The sequence below is a fragment of the Ursus americanus genome, chromosome 13, assembly GCF_024610735.1.
Source record: "Ursus americanus isolate L20-20 chromosome 13, mUrsAme1.1.p, whole genome shotgun sequence".
Classification (NCBI taxonomy): domain Eukaryota; kingdom Metazoa; phylum Chordata; class Mammalia; order Carnivora; family Ursidae; genus Ursus; species Ursus americanus.
In genome coordinates this window covers 40,110,820-40,129,619 of record NC_142139.1, presented here as the reverse complement: position 1 = coordinate 40,129,619, position 18,800 = coordinate 40,110,820, and the positions used below count along the sequence as shown (strand labels likewise).

General features: G+C 48.4%; 1 protein-coding gene across 11 annotated transcripts in view; it reads right to left on the bottom strand.

The window, feature by feature from the left end:
• The window catches only part of FHIP1A (FHF complex subunit HOOK interacting protein 1A), a 241,748-nt gene that overhangs the window by 16,533 nt on the left and 206,415 nt on the right, over nucleotides 1-18,800 (bottom strand). For all 11 annotated transcript variants that reach the window (XM_087866512.1, XM_087866513.1, XM_087866508.1 and 8 more), the window contains 4 exons: nucleotides 17,003-17,170; nucleotides 15,992-16,071; nucleotides 7,204-7,394; nucleotides 3,698-4,840 (listed from right to left, as the gene is read on the bottom strand). In XM_087866512.1, the coding sequence (XP_087722638.1) occupies nucleotides 3,698-4,840; nucleotides 7,204-7,394; nucleotides 15,992-16,071; nucleotides 17,003-17,170 (1,582 nt within the window). The remainder of the gene's footprint in view (nucleotides 1-3,697; nucleotides 4,841-7,203; nucleotides 7,395-15,991; nucleotides 16,072-17,002; nucleotides 17,171-18,800) is intronic.

The following is an 18,800-nucleotide window of genomic DNA, read 5'->3' as shown; positions in this document are numbered from 1 at the left end:
ATCCCGCGCACGTGAGAGCTGCTGAGCACGCAGAGCCAGGCCAGACCAGCTACCGTCGCTACCACAGGCAGGGACAACCAACCAGCCCAGGGTGGAGAGTGAGTGGCATCGCCATCTCCCTTGCATGACAGAGCATCAGGCCAAGGCCACGACTGTCATAATCCACTAATGACATTAATTACAACTTTGTAACATGGGCAATGAGAAACATACATGAAACCCTCTCAGATTCCTCTTTTATTCTTAGTTGATGTCTAGCACTTGAAAAACTGCTTAGCAACAACAGTTGCTAGGGGAAACTCATAAGCAGCTGAAAATCAGAAAAAACTCAGCTACAATTCAGAAAGCCACAGGTGTGTTGGGGGCTGGACAGCGTATTTCTCCTTCTTCTCCTCTAGGACAGGCAGACTCCCCACCCGTGTGTGTGTGTGTGTGTGTGTGTGTGTGTGTCCTGGTTGGTTTTTGGTTTTTGTCGTTTTGTGTTTTTGTTTTTGTTTTTTACCAAAGGACAACATTCTCCCCACACTGTTCTGCCCCTTGCTTTGCCACTTCCCACTCTATCCTAGAGACTGTCCCCTGTCTGCACAGAGAGAGCTATCTCCTTCATCTCAAGGCCACAAGCTATTTAGTTGCTTTGGGTACGACATTAGTAAAACAGTCTCCTACTAGTGGACATTTGGGTTGTTTCCGATCTTTTTCTATTGTAAACAACACTGCGGTGAACACATCTGTTTATACATCTTGGCACACAGGTGTGAATACAGCCTGTGACGTGTTCCCAGAAACAAAGCATGAGTGCATTTTGAATTCCGATCCCATGATAGACGTCTCCCACCTGCTCTCCTGGCCGCACCCTCTCCCCCTGCGGTGCGCTCTGCACACGACTCCAGGCTGGCCTTGCACACACAGACTCAGTCACAGCACTTGCCAACTGCAACACTCCCAGTTCTTCAGTGCCCGCAGCACACAGTCGCTGCTCCTCAGCTTAGCCCAAAGACCCCCCACCCCACCCCCACCTCGCTTCCAGAGCTTTCTGGCTTCCCATCTCAAACACCTCACTGCCTCACGGACCCGCACTCTGTCACACGCACGCATGCACGGCCAGGCTCCTTCGTCTTCTGCCCGCTGTCCCCTCTGCCCGGGACGATCCTTCTGGGCCATCTTTACCTGGCAGCTCCTGTCCTCTGTTTGTGCCCCTCCTCCGGGAAGTCTTTCCCACTCCCCCTACTGGGCTCCCGTAGGGCACGACAGACAATCACTAATAATGCATTTCTAAAGTGAGTACAATTCTTTGACGTCTCCTCTGAAAGTCTGGGAACTCCTTCGTTTTTCTGTCTTTAGTATCTGGCCTACAACCTGCCAAGTATTAGGAGAGCAATCAAATGTTACTCGATGCACAAGTAAAGTTAATTAGATAAATGAAATGGAATGCTGTGGTTTTGCTGAGAAGCAAATTCATTTCGGTGGAAATCAGGATTCCACGGAGAGACGGAAGTTAAGCCAAGTGCTACAGAACACACTCAGAAGTCTGGAAACTACGAAGTTAAGAAGAGAGAGATTTTCCTGAAGCTGTGTACAAATTTCAAAGGAGGAAAAAAAGCAAAGTTTTAGTTAAAATTACCTCTATGTATCAAAAAAGTCACATTACATTGTGTTGGTTCTCATGTGTAACCTATGCAAAATATGGACACTATTTAATAAGGTGTTGTATTAGCTTTTACTTCTTGCCCTAAGCTAGACTTTGTTTCCTCAATCTAGGTATTTCCCAGGGATCAGGCGCCTTTCTAAGAAAGCTGGCATTCTCAAGAACAACCCTCATCAGCCCTGGGCGGCCCTCACTTCCAGGAGAGCGAGCTGTGAAGCTGGGACGTCCAGCTGGGTCAGAGTCAAGGGGGCAGGCCCCTGGCAAAACGGAGGGGTGTGCTGGGTGACTGGTGCTTCCACTGAGCTCTCTGCCCTCCTTCAGGCAGCCAGGGCCCTCCTGCTCCCTCCCCTCCCCTCCCTTCCCCCTATCACCTGGGAAAATTGAGATTATCTAATCCTTCTTACTTATGATTGACTGACTGATTGAATTTTAATTAAAACCCATTCACACTGAAATGTTACCTCAACTAGAACCTCAAGCCTTTTAATTGTGGAATTAAAAGCTTTCTCCCTCTTTAAATAAATTGTCAGGCATCAGTAAATAGATGAATAAATCCTGGAGGAGGGTGGGAGAGCTACTTGAAATCACATTAAGCCTACTGGCCTGGACCAAAAGATAATGCGATTTCTTCCATTTCGGGTGACCCAACTGGGTGGAGCCTGGTCTAGACTCACCAAGCTGCTCCCTGCCGCGGGAGAAGGGCAAGCCTCAGCTCAGGCTGCCGGAGAAGGGCAAGCCTCGGCTCACACTGCCGGAGAAGGGCAAGCCTCGGCTCAGGCTGCCGGAGAAGCGCAAGCCTCGGCTCACGCTGCCGGAGAAGGGCAAGCCTCGGCTCAGGCTGCCGGAGAAGGGCAAGCCTCGGCTCAGGCTGCCGGAGAAGCGCAAGCCTCGGCTCAGGCTGCCGGAGAAGCGCAAGCCTCGGCTCAGGCTGCCGGAGAAGGGCAAGCCTCGGCACAGGCTGCGGAGAAGGGCAAGCCTCGGCCCAGGCGGCCAGGGTCGGCCTGTAGTAATGGCAACAGTCACACACACACACACACCTCGCGCCCAGTACCGCATTCCATCCTCACGGGAGCAATCGGAGGGTTTAGGAGCTCACAGCTGCAAGTGCTAGAGCCAGGATCCCCCCCAGGCCTGACTCCAAGGTCCCTGTCTGTCCCGCTGCGATGTCGGCTCCTAACGGGACCTCTCCTCGCTGCCTGCACGCTGCTCAGGGCGCCCGCCCCAGCCTTCCTTGAGTCTGATGAACACTCTCCCCCAGCTCCCTCTGCACCACGACTGGCAGATTCAGATTTTCCTGGCTAATATTTAACGATGTTTTCTATCCTAATTCCTCAACTCGATCCACTTACCCCACACCCTATCCTACACCCTCGCTCTCATACGATTGCTCCTGTAGTTAGGGGTGTATCAGTGGACACACCCATGCTCCGGCAGAGTGACAGTTTGTGCGGGTCTGGTCTGCTTATTTTTCGCTAAAGGTTTTGTGATGATCTGAAATGAGCTCCCAAGCGGAGGCATAACTAACTCAGTGGTCTCTGACGTGTGCACACAGCTACATTTATTCAGCGGGTATTCTGAGCACCTACTGTGTGCTCTGTTCACCGTTCAGGTGCTGGGGAAGCAAGAGAACAATCCAACACCCGGGCCTTCGTGGAGCGTACATTCTAGGGGGGGCAACCATAACTGTTTCAATTCCCCTGAAAACACATGCTATGGAGAAAAAGTAATTAAATGAAATGAGGCTATTAAATAATGAGACTGGATTTTTTGTGTGGTTTCATCGGTCCTATTACTTTATCACACACGGATCAAGGGAAGCAGTTACTCAGCTGTGCAATGTATCCTCTGGCTGGGGGGAAACAAAAGATCGCTAGAACAACAATACTAAAAAAAAATGAAAATGAAACCACCCCTCTCTGCTCTTCACAGAAATACTCTGAGCCCTTTGTTAGGTAAATTGGTAACGCTCCTTCCCACCCCCTACCTCATTTTCTGGTCGTAATACGCGTACTTTCACAAAGCAGAAATCAGAAAGCAATTCAAGATCATCACCTGTGAATGGGGTGCTCTGAGTCCTCACAGGGTGGTGACTGGCAAAGGCAGTCTCATCTCTCGCCCCGAACGGGGATGGCACGGTATCAGCAGTGGGGGCTTCTGCTATAAAGGAATCGAAGTCGTCCTCCTCCTCTTCCAGTGCCTTCTTCCCCTCCTCCGCTTCCTCCTTTTCTCCTTCACTCTCCTCCTCCTTCCCCTCTTGCTCATTCGGGAGATGCAAGAGAGCGGGTGAGGGGAAAGTCTGTTCTATCAAGCCCTCGGTGCCAGAATCCAGTTCTTTAATGATCTGGTCATACTGGGCAATGAAATCGTCACCCCCCGGGGTAACGGCCGTCGGGTCGGAATTGTGTTTGGCCTCGGAGACGGGAGACGCTGACTCGGAGCTTGACTCTGGGGCTACATCAGGCTCACCTTCTTGTTTTGGGTCCTTGGATACATTTTGAAACGGGTCTGAATTGTCTCTATTCGGCTCCTCCTCTGAGTCTGTTTCTGACTGAGGGCTGGGCAGGGGGCCGTTGCTCAGGGGGGGACCCTGAACCTCAGTCTGGGCTGGGCTGGAGGGCCTCGCGCTTCCCTCCTGGCAGTTCCCGGCGTCCTCGGCGTCCTTCTCGGCGCACAGCCTGTACACCACCACGTCGTCCTGAAAGTCAGACTCCTCGATGTAGGGCCCTTTGAAGAGCAGGATGGCGTTCTTCTTCATCTCCTGGATGTGTCTGGGGGGATCAACGGGGGCCGGCGGGCCTGAGCTCTCCAGATCATCGTAAGGCCCGGGGGAGCCCACATCTGCCCCTGAGGAGATGCCCGTGTCATAGCTGTCGTCCCACTCCAGCTCCGTCTGGCTCTTCTCCTTTCTCGGAGCCAGCGCGGGGCCCGTCTTCCTGGGGAGGTGCTGCGGGAGCCGGAACACGGGGGAGGTGGAGGCGAGAGCACCGTCCTCTGCGAGACTCTGGAAAAACGTCTCGGGGTCGGGGGAGTCCCCGTCATACAGGGCGGACCAGACCCGGCAGTCCCTCATGCAGCGGAGGATGTTGGTGTGGGCCTCCCACAGGTACTGCAGGTAACTGATGTCCAGCGCCTTGCCGTACTCCACGATGCAGGCCGACGGGGGGAAGGCCTCGGCCAGCGGCTGCTCCGCGCTGCCTGCCACGGGAGGCACACGTGAGTCAGAACGAGCCCCTCTCCCCCCCTGACGAGACAGGAGGGGACACAGGTAGCGGACACGGACGGAACTCACTCGGGGGCTAAGATGCCGTCTCACCAGCTACTCTAGTTCTAATAATTTCTGACCAGAGGATTTCTGAATAATAAAAACTGATTCGATTTTAAGAAGGAACGCTAAGGGGGTGAGCCTGGGTGGCTCCATCAGTTAAGCATCCAACTCTTGATTTCAGCTCACATCATGATCTCAGGGTCCTGGGATCGAGGTTCGCATCTGCTTGAGATTCTCTCTCTCTCTCTCTCTCTCTGCCCCTCCCCCACACTCACGCTCTAAATAAATAAATAAATACTCTTTTAAAAAAAAAAAAGAAAAGGAAGGAATGCTAAGAAGAGAGCCCCTACCCTCATAGAAGTATGGAAGCACAGACAGAGGAAACCTACACTCCACCATTTCTTCTACAGCATCTATTGTTAGGTAAATTGGTAACGCTCCTTCCTACCCAGGAGCTATCAAAACTACTCCTCCTGGGGCGCCTGGGTGGCACAGCGGTTCAGCGTCTGCCTTCGGCTCAGGGCGTGATCCCAGCGTTCTGGGATCGAGCCCCACATCAGGCTCCTCCGCTGGGAGCCTGCTTTTTCCTCTCCCATTCCCCCTGCTTGTGTTCCCTCTCTTGCTGGCTGTCTCTATCTCTGTCAAATAAATAAATAAAATCTTAAAAAAAAAAAAAACTACTCCTCCTAACAGCCCTCTATGGCAACAGCATTTTCTCCATTTATAGAGAAAGACATTGAGGCTCAGAGACAAAAGTCACCCGACTAGTCAGTGGCAGAGCCGCAGCCTGAGGACATGCTGTCTGAGGTCAACCTCTGTGCTTACTTCATCTGACGCCACACCCTTGCAAGTATCTTTGCCTCTTCATCATCTGAATCTCTACCAGGCCAGGCCAGACCTGGACATGACATTCCTTGTCTACCCGCCCACCTGTGCAGCCATCCATCCACTAGGACACCCACCCACTGGAAGGCCACCTCAGAGCAGAAGAGGGGAAAGAACATGGAATGTGGGATCCGAGGGCCTATCAGCTGTGTACCCTGGACAAGTCACTTCCTCTGCGTGTGTTTCTTCATCTATAAAACGGAACAGTACTTTCTTCAGAGGATTAAATGTGATACCAGGAAAGAATGTGGCAAAAGTTGTGTGTACTCGGCAATCGTTTGCTTATAGTTTGAATTCTGCAGAAAGGTCAGCCCTGGAATCATTCTTCAGACAACTTTCTTAGTAAATAAAAAAGGCACCAATTTTCAATAGGTTCTAAAAAATGACTATTGGTAGGAAAATAGAAGATACCCATACTAGTTTACCTAATAGGAAAATACCTTTAAAATACAACTTGTTTTCCTGCACGTAAAAGTTATTCATTTCCATGATACACTGTATCTTTATTTAAAGAAGCAATACGATAACCTTAATTTCTAACAATTACACTTACACCAAACACCCTGATATTTTCTTTGTCAGGGAGCCCAGCTCTTAGACAAAATATACTTTATCTAACAGGATGGTCCCTGGGTAGACAGGATGATACTGTTTGGGGGATATCAGAATACAGACGGGAAACACCAGGGTCAGTCTCAGGGCTGGACTCTTTACTAGTGGTCATGGGTCAGGCAGAACCTCCCTGAGCTCAAACAGCCTTCTGATCCCCAAGCATGATCTAACGCCCCTTGTTTCAGCTGCCTGCAGAGGGCCAAGGCTGATACAGGTGGCCACTGAAATTTTACTTGTATAAGACCAACTGTAGCTGGCAAACAGCACAAGTACTATAACTCCTATTTTTAAAAAAACAGAATATTTTAAAAAAAAAACCAACCCTCAGTCGGTCAATCAAATGAGTCAGATACTGTTGCCATGTCACAAATTTCAAGTCTTACAATGATATACTATTGGCAGGCAAGCATCCACAAATGAATCATTTTGGGAAATTAAAATAAAGGCTAACCCCGTCTTAGCCATAACCATCTCCACACCCCCACCCCAATTGTGTTTAAAAAGACATGCTGGTACAGGTTTCCGTATCTGTACTCTGAGGATGCCACCAGGAAGCCTAGTGAAAATAAAGGTCTGGGAACACTGGCCAGGTGACCACTGGGCATTGCAATGCACTCTGATTACAAAGTGTCCATAACTCTGGATGGAGCGGAAGAAGACCACCACCCAGGCATTCATAAAAGAAACGGGACACAGGACATTATTCCCTGTCTACCCAAAGAGACACGTATCCCGAGGGGGAATGGCATCCAGCATCCTTTCATTTCAAGATCACTGACCAGCCGGTTCCTTTTACCTGAGCTCGCGTGCGTACACTTTGACCAGAGAATATAATCCCTCTCCTGGCTGCCGAGCGTCAGGGTGATCCCGCTGGAGCAGCAGACGGGGGTCAGGGCGAGCAGCTTGGCCGCAGAAACAGAGTAGCAGTCTCTCTCCTTCACGGCCCACCTCTGGCTCAGCATCATGTGGTTGCAAGGGATCAGGTACCTGGAAGGGACAACACGGCTGCGTTCGGTCTCTGCGACGCCCACTCCCGTCAGACTAGTCCCGGCCCGGGCTGGACTTGTGTTCTCCCCCTCCCCACCCATCCCTCCGACCAGCCCCCAGGGTTCACTCCCTAGCTTCAGACCCGTCAAGGGCTTCTTTCTTCTGGCAGAACCACCCCTCTGCAGAGCAGGTCAGGTCCTTCGCGCTGTAACCTCCACGAACCGCCTCCTCTCTGAAGGGGTCCACCATCCCTCTGCCTCCACGCCTGCGCCCAAGTAAGCTTCGCCCAGACTGTGTTTCCCTCTCCCTGCCTCACGAGTGCCCCGTCGGCCCATGACGTCCGGCTTCAGCGTCCCCCTGTCCGGGAAGGCCGCTGGGCTTCCTGCTCCAAGATGGAGCTGCTGCCTCCCTCCGCTACACTCACCGGCCTCTACTAGCGCACTGTCACCTAGAGTCACGGTGACTTCGGCGGCCGCCTCCCCACGAGAACGTGCTACCACCGCAAGGACCTCGTTTACTAGTTTTGTTTTATAATCCCAGAAGCGGTGGCCCGTCGTGGGTCCCGAATGACTGCACTGCATGCAAAGGCAAAGACCTGCTCCACGGTGCAAACCTCCCCTCATGTTCTCATGGTTGGCCATGAGAACATACGGTGGCTAAAGGTGTTCTGATCACCAGTTCCAACGTGGGGGTTAGGGAGAGAGGGAAGGGTCTCCCCACACCGACAAGCACGCAATGCTCCAGACACCGACAGGGCGTCCTTCAATTCTACTCAGCTCTGACCTTATCTACCTGGGGATAGCATCCGATCCCACAGGGTAAGGGTTCAGTCCTACAGACTGCCCCCCCCACACACACACTTCAGATGACAATCACAAGCCGAGTTATCACCTGTGCTTCTGACCAACCCGCTATAAACTGGAGGTTCCAACAACCTCCCTGGATATCAATTAACATGCAGCAGTGGCTCAGGGAACTCAGAGAAACATTTTATTTCCCGGATCCCTGGTTTATTAGAGAAGGCTAGAACTCAGGAAGAGTCAGAGGGAGGAGATGCACAGGGAAGGGTGTGGGGAAAGGGCTCAGAGCTTCCATGCTTTCTCCAACAGTGCCCTTATCCCCACATCGCCATGTGTTCAACAACCCGGAAGGTTCTGAAACCAATCCTTTTCAATTTTTACGAGGCTTCAATACAGAGACACGATTGATTAAATCACTGACCACTGGCAACTGATGTAACCTCCAGCCCCTCTCACCTCCCCTGGAGGTCAGGGGAGTGGGACTGAATTCAAACCCTCTAATCACAGGGTTGGGTATCCCAGCAATCAGCCTCCATCCTTAGGTTTGGGTCCTAGAGTTGCCTCATTAACATAACAAACACATCTTTCTTCCTCTCATCACTTAGGAAATTCCAAGGGTTTTAGGAGCTCTGTGCCACACACAGGACGTAGACCAAATATGTATTTCTTATGATAAATCACAATATCACAGTGGCCAAGGGCTCACCAAGGAGCACTGGGCCCCATTTCACACAAAACACGTTTAGTTGGTGATCAAAAATATCTTAGTATCACTATGAACCTAGAGACGAGAAAATCTGGGCAATCATTTCTGACGCTCGGAGCACATCAGTGGGCTTCATTGGCAGAATAAAGTTTGCTCAAATGGCTTACTTTCTGAACAGGGAGAAAGACTATCCTGTTTCTTTAACAAATATGGAACAAACAGGTTGGAGGCCTCATACCAGAGCCAAGCGTCACCAAGCGTCCCATGTGTGCAGGAGCCAATTCCCAAAGACCCGGAGCCCTTCTGTGAACAACCGCAATCTTCAATTGACCAGAATGTGTTTGTTTCTGTTCTTAGCTCTTGAGAAAGAGGCAGTACTGATGAAAACAAGCTATGATGAAGGATTCAGTGAAAGACATAAAAGTATACCTTTCAGGCTATGTCTCGAGGCCTGAAAACAACTCTCCCACATCTCCTATTGATCCAAATGAGGAAAACCCTCATATACATTAACGGCTGCCCGGCTGCTAGAGCCTGAGTCAGGGAAGAAAAAAGACTGAATTCGTTTCATGGCGCTTTACACTAAAGGTCTTAATAACTCTCAAGGGATGAAATGACAACCTTGTCCCTCACCCCTTCCATTCTCAAAAAAAGCCAAGCCATCCTTCCAGTGCTCAGCCAGGGGGTCCCAGCCTCCTCTCCCCCGCACCCGCGGGCACACGACCCCCACACACCTGAAGCCTGATCTTGCTATGGCCAAGATGCAGACAGACCCCGCCTGTCTGAGGGGGTGGCATCTACTTTCATAAGCTGGAGGGCATGGAAATCAAAGGTCATAAAAACAGAAAGGAAAGACAGGGGAGGGCAGTATGGGAGAGGGGGCTGTGCTAATTCTTGGCCCGGTTTTGGTGTCTTCTATCTGAATGCCAATGGAGAAGAAACAGAAGCTGTGGGTAGAAGAGGAAGGAGCTCTTCTCACAAGGACCTCTGTGAGCAGAGACGCTCTGGTGACAGAGAAGGACGCAGAGGAGAGAGGCTCTCTCCCGCCTGCCCGCTCACAGCTCGGCTCCGGCCCTGAAGCCATAAGGGTGGGCAGTGTAGCCTCAGGAGGGGGCCCGGCTGGGATAGAGTGAGACGCACCAAACACAGGGGTCTCGGCGCATGAGGAGGCCATGCCAGACGCCGCTGTGGCAACGATGGTGGGGGACCACATGTTAAGACCCCTCCCTAAGACCAAGGTCTTCCATGAGGGGTGAGGGTCAGAGGAAACATACCATGCGCTCGCTGATATGAACTGTTCTGTTCTCACAGGCTGGTGAGGCCCAGGGAAACTCAGATGACACGGGGTTTATTGTCTTATTTTGATCGTTAATTATTTAAGAAATAAACTGCTTCAATGTTTTCACATACTGCAGGAACTCAATGACTATTCACAGCTCCAACCAAGCATAGTTCATGATTTAAGTTGATATACATAGATTTCTACTCTTTGAAGTATTTTTTAAAAATGGAACACTGGATCAAACCTAATAAAGCTATTTATCAAATATCACCAGTGGGTAGCTTGAAATTATATTAGAATAAAGAGTTATTGGGAATTTGCAACTTTGCAAACACATGTTTTCAGGAGAAACTAAGAATTTTCTTCTGAGTAAATCAAATAAACGGAGATTCCTCCATAGGCTGAAGGAGAGGTTCTATCAAACTGAAAATGGACAGTCAGTTCAAATGGATGATCCCCACTCCACCTTATATTCAAAGCAGACTTCTAGTGTGCCTCAGTAACGAAGGATTATCCCAGAGGGAAGAGTGGCAAAACCATGCATTGACCTTCTGTCTTCCCAACGTTTACAGGGAAAGATTAGGAACAGAATGAATGTCAGAAGCTGCCCTCATGTCAAATATCAAATTGAAGTGGTTGTCAACAGCAGAAAAATCACTCAGGAATTTAATATAGGTGTTTGTCATCAAGCCATCTATTCATTTCTACTCACTTTGTTTGGGGGTTTTGTTTAAATTCCGGAAGCCGTGAAATAAATAACTATCTAATTTTAGAGATCCAAATTACTCAAAGCTGTCCTACAACACAGCAGGAAAAAATGATACTGCCCATATTGTCCTCCCTTTTTGCATGGCCTCCCCAACCAACCCTCAGCAACCCCAGGCCTGCTGTCTGTTTTCCTGGATGTCACTCACAGAAGCAAGTATCACCATCGCTTCTGCAATAGGCGATCAATAACGAAGCACATACATTGCCTACTGCTTGCTACACGGACGGGCAACGCAAGCGAAACAAAGCAGTGAAGTAAGTACAATGATGCAGAAGGTGCTTCTGTGACATGGCGAGGACCTAGGTAATGCCCTGATAGGCCGAAAGCTACACGGCAACGTCAGTACATTTCAAAAGATGTTTTTTCAAAGACATTTTGGCCATATTTCTCCTATTCATCTTACCCTAGGCTGGCTTGCCTTTTTTTTTCTTTTTTTTGCCCCCCACTCTCCTCCAGACATCTAACTCCCATGCTAGATGGAAATGTTCCTGAAATGCACACGCAGTTTCTCTTGGAGCAAAACATCCTCTACCGGAACACAACAGACAATGCTATTCAAAAACCTGACAATGGACCAGCACTTGGGGGCGGGGGCGGGGGGGGGGGGGAGATACCCTACCAGAATATTCAGAAACGGCATTCGGGGTATTAAGCAATTAATTTTTGCCTAGGGGCACCTGGAGGCGGGGGGGGGGGGGGGGGGGGGGGCGCAGGGGTGGGCATTGGGCTAAGCCTCCGACTCTTGATTTCAGCTCAGGTCAGGATCTCATGGTTGTGAGATCGAACCCTATGTCCGGCTCACCTCTCAGCATGGAGTTTGCCTGAGATTCTTTCTCTCCTTCTGCCCCTTCCCCCGTGTGTGTGCGTGTGCGCGTGCGTGTGTGCTTGCGCACGCGCTCTCTCTCTCTCTCTCAAAATGAATAAATAAAATCTTAAAAAAAATTTTTTGGTGGGTGCCTGGGTGGCTCAGTCAAACGTCTGCCTTTGGCTCAGGTCATGATCCCAGGTCTGATCAAGACCCACATCGGGCTCCCTGCTGCCTGCCGCTCCCTCTGTTTGTGCTCTTTCTCTCTTTCTCTCTCTGTCTGTGTCAAATAAACAAAATATTTTTTAAAAAGTTTTTGTTTTTTTTGTTTGTTTGTTGGGTTTTTGTTGTTGTTGTTGTTGTTTTGCCTAAACTGGCAAGTGCCAGGAACATGGCGTGATCTGTCACTTCCCAGCTTATCAGCATCTCCGGCCTGCCTTTGGCCTACTGTACGTCCCAACCACGGAGGCGGACAGCTTCTCCTTGGCTTTTGCTCACTAAAACAGCCTCTCTTTTGGGTACCTCATTTCAACTTACATTTCCTGTTATTATGCTAACTGAAAGAAACATATCAGTTACAAACGGATTATCACTCTGAAATATCAATATTTAAGACTATTTGGATTGCAACAAAAATTGACGTACGGTTACTATTTATCACCTAACAAATAACGTCATTAAATGGAGTCACAGAATCTTGACTGCTCTGCTGCCTCTCGGATCTACACGTCTATCACGCACATTCGAACCACCACAGTGGCAACAACAGAACGGACAGATTAAAAATCCGTTTTTTTCTGTCCCTTCCGATAAAGTTTAAATGACTAGAAGAATAAGGATTTTTCACTGTCCTTCCTTCTTGTACAGATTCTAAATCAGAAAAGACAACGTTTTCATTAGCTTAAAATGTATTTTCCAGGAAATTCCCCTCCCTTAAATTTGTGTCGTACTTTACAGTGTTTCAAAACATTTTTCACAGACACCACCACAACTGAGTCTCCCAAACACCTTATTAGGAGATAGAAATTCGAAAACCAGAATAGGTCAAGTCGAGCCAGCAGTTCACTCTCGCTCTAATGGGATACGTTACATTTTATCAGATTAACTGCCTTCCTCATAGCCTTGTCCTCATATTTTTAATCTCTTTATCTCTTTCTGCTGTAAATTTAGTAACTTCTTCAACTCTAGCTCCTCATTCATTAATTCCCTCTTAATTTGTGTCTTACACGCTATTTACCCAAACCCTTGACTCTTCGTTGTAATAATTAGTTTTTATTTCTAAGAGCTCTAGTTGGTTCTTCAAATCTGCCTGTCATTTTGGCTTGATTATTAAAACACCATTTCTTGGGCAGAAAATAACAAGTGTTGGCAAGGACATGGAGGAACTGGAGCCCTGGCGCACTGCAGGCGGGCATGTGAAATGGTGCCGCTATTATGGAAAACAGAAGGAATTTGATATGATCCAGCAATCCCACTTCTGGGTAACTCACCCACAAGAACTGAGAGCAGGGTGCTGAAGAGAGGTTCAAAGCAGCATTGTTCACAATAGCCAGAAAGTGGAAACAACCCAAAAGGTCCATCGACAGATAAATGAACAAAATGTGGCATAAACAATGGAGTATTATTCAGCCTTAAGAAGCACGGAAATTCTGACACAGGTAACAACAGGAAGATGCTATGCGAAGTGAAATGACTCAGGCACCCAAAGGGCAGGACTCCGCCTAGATGAGGTCCCTTGAGTGGGCAAATGCACAGAGACAGAAGGTGGAAGAGCAGCCTCCGGGGGCAGGAGGAGGGAGACCAGGCGAGCGAGTGTAGACGGGTATAGGATGTTCGTGTTGCGAGGCAGCCGGGAGAGGGAGATGGATGGTAGCAACAGCCGCACCACCATGTGACTGTATTTAATACCACTGAACGGTACGATGACGGTAGTAAATTCTCTGTTATGTGTATGTTACAACAATTAAAATAATTTAAAATGTGATGGGGAAAGAGCCCGCCGTTCAGGGGACAGAGACCAGGAACGAGGCCGCCACAGGCCTGACTCCCAAGTGCGTCCCCTCATTCGCTCCTCTCGTGGACTCCCCTGGGCAGCGAGGCGGAATTAAATAAAGTATTAAATCAAGCGTCACGATCATCATTACATGATCCCATCATCGTCAGTAAAGAAGCAAGGAAGACACTCGGGCTCAGAGAGCCTACGAGCAGGTCTTCCACGAGCCCATGCAGAACTCGTCCCTACCCGCCCTGGAAAAGACTAGCCCCGACCCAGACATGGACATGTCGCAACCAGGAGCTGAGTCCTTCCCCTTCGCAGGCTACACGCCCAGGCCTCCAAGGAAGCTAACGTGATCCCGGAGCACCGCTTTGTGAGCAGACGAGCGGGGAGGCGTGCTGGGTCCCCATGTGGAAGGCCCCGAGCGGCCAGCAGCCGGGCTCCATCTGGCAGGGCGGCTCAGAGGGGAGAAGCTCTGCGGGCTTCCAGGGACACTGCCAAAGCCGGCTGTGCTTAATGCCACCGAAGCAGCAGCAGTTAAGAATTTAACATTTAAATATAAATCAGGTTTCGCCCTTGGTGGAGGCAAAGTCTGGTTTTTGGCAATAAAAAAAGGCTTTAACAAGTGTCTATGACGGATTACGTTCAGGCCTTGCTAATGCGTCCGTCATGTCAGCAGAGACTTGACGGGAGGCTAAAGCAATGCTTTCAGGATGGCATGTTCTATCTCAAACGTCCTAGCCAGACTACCGAGGCTCTGTCTTCGTGATTAGATTTGGTCTTTGCCAGTGCCTGAAGATCAGTCACTGACGACCTCATCTCAACCCCTAGGAAGCCCCAAAGCTTTTTACTCTAAGGAGGTGAATAGGTGATGCTCTCCCGTACAATGGCGAGTCTGTCAGGCCTCTGCCACGATGCCACCGCCTTTCCCAGCCTGGCTTTTTTTAATCACTCCATTTGCAGATGTCCTCGCTGCACTGCACCCTTCCTTAACCCAGTAGTTCTCAAAATTAGCTGGGCAGCAGAATCCCCTGGAGAGTTTGTCAACCCACAGCTCGCTGGGCCCCACCCCCCCCAGAGTTCGAGTAGGCACATCTGGGAGAAGGCCAGGAATCTGCATTTCTGACGTGTCCCTGGGTGAGGCCTGTGCTCCCGTTCCCACCATCACCTCGCCGTCCCCTACTTTTCCACAGCTAGCATGCCGGAAATGCTGTCACATTCACTTGGAATGCCATCTCCTCGGTAATTCTGCTCACACTGTGTCAAAACCCCAATGGTGACCAGGGGCAGTCTAAGCCTCCTCCCTTTTCCTCTGCCCTAGACTTCTTCTGTCCTTATTCCCAAGGAGGGGTCAAAGGAAGGGTCCGAAGGTCCATTAAGGGAGGAGGAAGGGGGAGGGTGTGTCAGGCAAAAAAAAAGTAACACAAAAGCCTGGTTGGCTTTTTCCTTTTTGCTGCCACAGCACCAGAGGGGGACGTAAGGGGCGCGCACCCCAGCCAACTCTCCCTCTCTTCCTTTACAAAAGCAGGGACCCCAAAAGGAGAAGCAGAGCTGGGCTAAGGCAGGATTCAGTGTTCCCGAGACCCCCTGCCTAATGACCAAATTAGTGTCATCCTAAGTGCCATCTTGATTCCTGACACCTGTCCTCAAATACCAGCCACTTGCCGAAAGCTTTCTCACCTGTACTTCTGGAGGTCACACCTTTTCTGCCTTGTTTATAAGTCCTTTCCAATCTGTCCACCCCATGCCCTACTCTCTTCTGAACTGTACCCAGGAAGTACTCATTAAATATTTACTGAATTTAATTGAAACATACTCAGAGGTCAGAGAGTGCATGCTGCAGGTGTGCCATTAGGAGAGCAAGAGTCGTAGAAATTATATATCAAGAGCATCTCATATTTGGGAACGTTGTTTCCAAAACCACATGCCCCTAAAAATGTACTTCAGGAGAAGGACATTCAGCCACAGACCAGAGGAACTTTCAGATTCTGTAAAGTTCCGAACAGCCTATTATTTCAGGAGCATATTTTATAATATAATGTATTTAGCCCCCTAAAAACTCTTAATAGTAAAACAAAAATTAACGTTGGGAAATAATACAGAAATTAGACTGATGTCCTTGATAATTTTCTTCCTTAGAAGCATGGTCCCAATTTAGCTTACATTACCCCAAGAAAAATACAACAGCGTTCGTATAGATGGAGTTTTCTTTTACAGAGAACAAAAGATGGCAACTCACCTTAGAACTAGTTGTAACATCACATCTTCACAATGTAAACCGATGAGGGTTCTAAATAATGCCAGGGACACCACACAGAGCTGGGAAGCAATAAACACACATTCTATTTCAGATATTGGAAGGATAGCTCTGCTCCCCACAGATGGAAAATAAATCAGAATTACAAAATAAAATGGCCTCCTTTTTAGCAGCTTTGATAAAAACATGCTGCCGCCAGAGAGAATGTGTGTTAAGGCTTTTAGTTCTCTTACAGGATTTGATTAGAAAGCCTATGCCTACCTAGAATTATGCCATTACGCAGAATCACCCTCCTACAAAATGCCTAAGCTCTTATTTCCAACTTTTAAAGATCCACATAAACGCGCCCCTACAACTCTCCCACACACACACACACACACACACACACACACAAACACACACACGATCCCCTGCGTGGCACCTGCTTTCCCAAGTTATTTTCAAATATGACATTGGTTATTTACAAGGCAGGGCTAACAGAAAATTGAGTATACCCTGGCCAGCTCCCCCTCTAGAGTTCTCAGCCCCACGCCTCAGCTCCTTTTGGCTTGCCTCTTGGCTTTGGGGCAAACATTCTCCTTGGTTCCATTTCCAGTAGTGCTGAGGGTATGACAATATACTTTTCTAAGAAGTTCAGTCAAATACCAGAATTATTTCAATCTCTAATTTCCAAAAAGGAAAGATAAACAGCCAAACAGGCAAGATATCCAAAGGCATGTTATAAAATCATGGTGCCCTTTTGGGAGTAAGCTTTTTATCAATCCATCAGACCACTTAGGTCATTTTTTGCACCGGTGAGAAAGTGCTAGTCTGTCTTCTAGGCAGGATGGACTTAAAACCTGGTCAATGGAATTCAGAATGGTGTCATAATAATAACAGCTATGAGAAAAAAGGGGGAAATAGAAAAAAGAATATTCTTCCTTTATTGCCAAAGCAAACTCTCCTGAAATTTGTTCTGAGTTATAAAGTCCCTTTCTCTGGGGCTCTCCTTACCCGAAATGGGGTGTTGATTCGGCTCGTGAGAGTATCTAGGATGTGGACATTCTCGTGCTGGTGCAAGAGGATAAAACGGAGGAAGATCTCAAGAAGGGCTGGCTCCGAGATACTGCGCAGGAAAAGGTCCAGATACGCGGTTGTGGTCATGACCTCCTCCACAGTCACCTGCGACCAACGACAGAGTGAGCACAGGTGAGCGTCCCCTCGATGCGGTGATACGTGCTTCCCCAAAGGCCCCTGGCCTCACCGCAGTGACCCCATCAAGGCAAGGACACGCCAACCGCGGGAACCCGCTTCAGAGCCACACGTAGGCCTATAACCTATTCACATTCCACAACACCTCATGCTGCTTCCGCCCTTTAATCCAGTAAGGGAAAAGCAAAGACATAAAAGAGCAATTCAAGTGTTCTGACAACTCGTATCATCAAATGCAGTTCAAATACCATAAAGATTTTAGTGTGTAACCACAAAGGGGGAAAGAGATAATGGAAAGTATCTACATGGTCGGTAAAGGATTAATTAGAAAGCCCAGTATAACTGTTTCATTAGTAGTCATCCAATAAATATTTATTGGACCTGCTATGTACAAGGAGCTAGAAACATAAGAACACATTTTCTGTCCAGGAAGGTGGGTTTATATATAGAATCTAATAAATGAAATAATAACATCATAAGTGGCAAATAAGAGGGACAGACACAAAGTATTTAGATAAGTTTCTGGAAAGTTGCAAGTCAAATTTGTATAGCTGAATAACATACATAAAGTGTTATTTATAAAATGCTATAGGAGTTTACCACTTATAAAGTAACTGACCTTTTTTTATAAAACAAACTAGTACTGTCTACATGGTGTGAATTTCCTATGCAGTAGAATGAGAGTCTTTCAGGGAAGAGAAAACGCTCAAGAGTCAAGTTTTTCGAAGTGCCGAGGATTTGGTACTTAAAGCCTTCAAATTTTAAACATTTTGATAGGGACTATTTTAAGAACTCATATACAATTCTTTGTCTTCCTAAAAGCAAAACACAACACCTCTTGATGAACAGGGGTCATCTGCTGCCTTACTGTCTGTAGAAGAGAAACAGCCAAACTGGGAGGCATGGACATCACCAGGGCAACAGTTCCAAATCTCAGATTCCAACTCCATCCTCTAGAAATCTTGGCCATCTCCCCTGCCCTGACTCTAATGCACTTGACGCTAAAAGTGAAACAGATGGCGAGGCTTTTTGAGTGATTGCATCTTCCCTTTTCCAGGTTTCCACTTCTTTCTTCCTTCCTTTCAAAGTGTTAACTGTCACTTTATCATAGCTGAGACTGGTCATTCCTTTTATAATATATGCCTCTTCTGTTCGTAATTTTCTGCCGCCAGAATCCACAAGTCAGTTTAGAAATCAGATCTCCAAGATGGCTGCATCTGTACAGAAAGGCTTAAATTATTTTTATAAATTTTCTTGGGCTTTAGGGATGTTCCAGATAGAGGAGTCCAGGTGGATAAGATACGCCCAAATCAGTTTTGTCTCCTTTCTTTATGCTAAGCGAGGCATGCCTATACACCCTCTCGGGGTTGACAGCTCACCCCAGCAGAACCCCAAGCGGCCTGAGCACGCACACGGCAGAGGGCAAACACTCTTCCCTCCTCCAGCTCAGCGCCCCTGCTGCGAGCCCTCAAAACACTCAACACACCACTGTGTCATCTGACCAACTTTACAGGGCTCTCTCCGGCCCAAATAAAACAAAGGAAACAGATAAGCCTCAACCACTTGGCAAATAAATTACCTTGAGAAGAGTGCTTCTCAC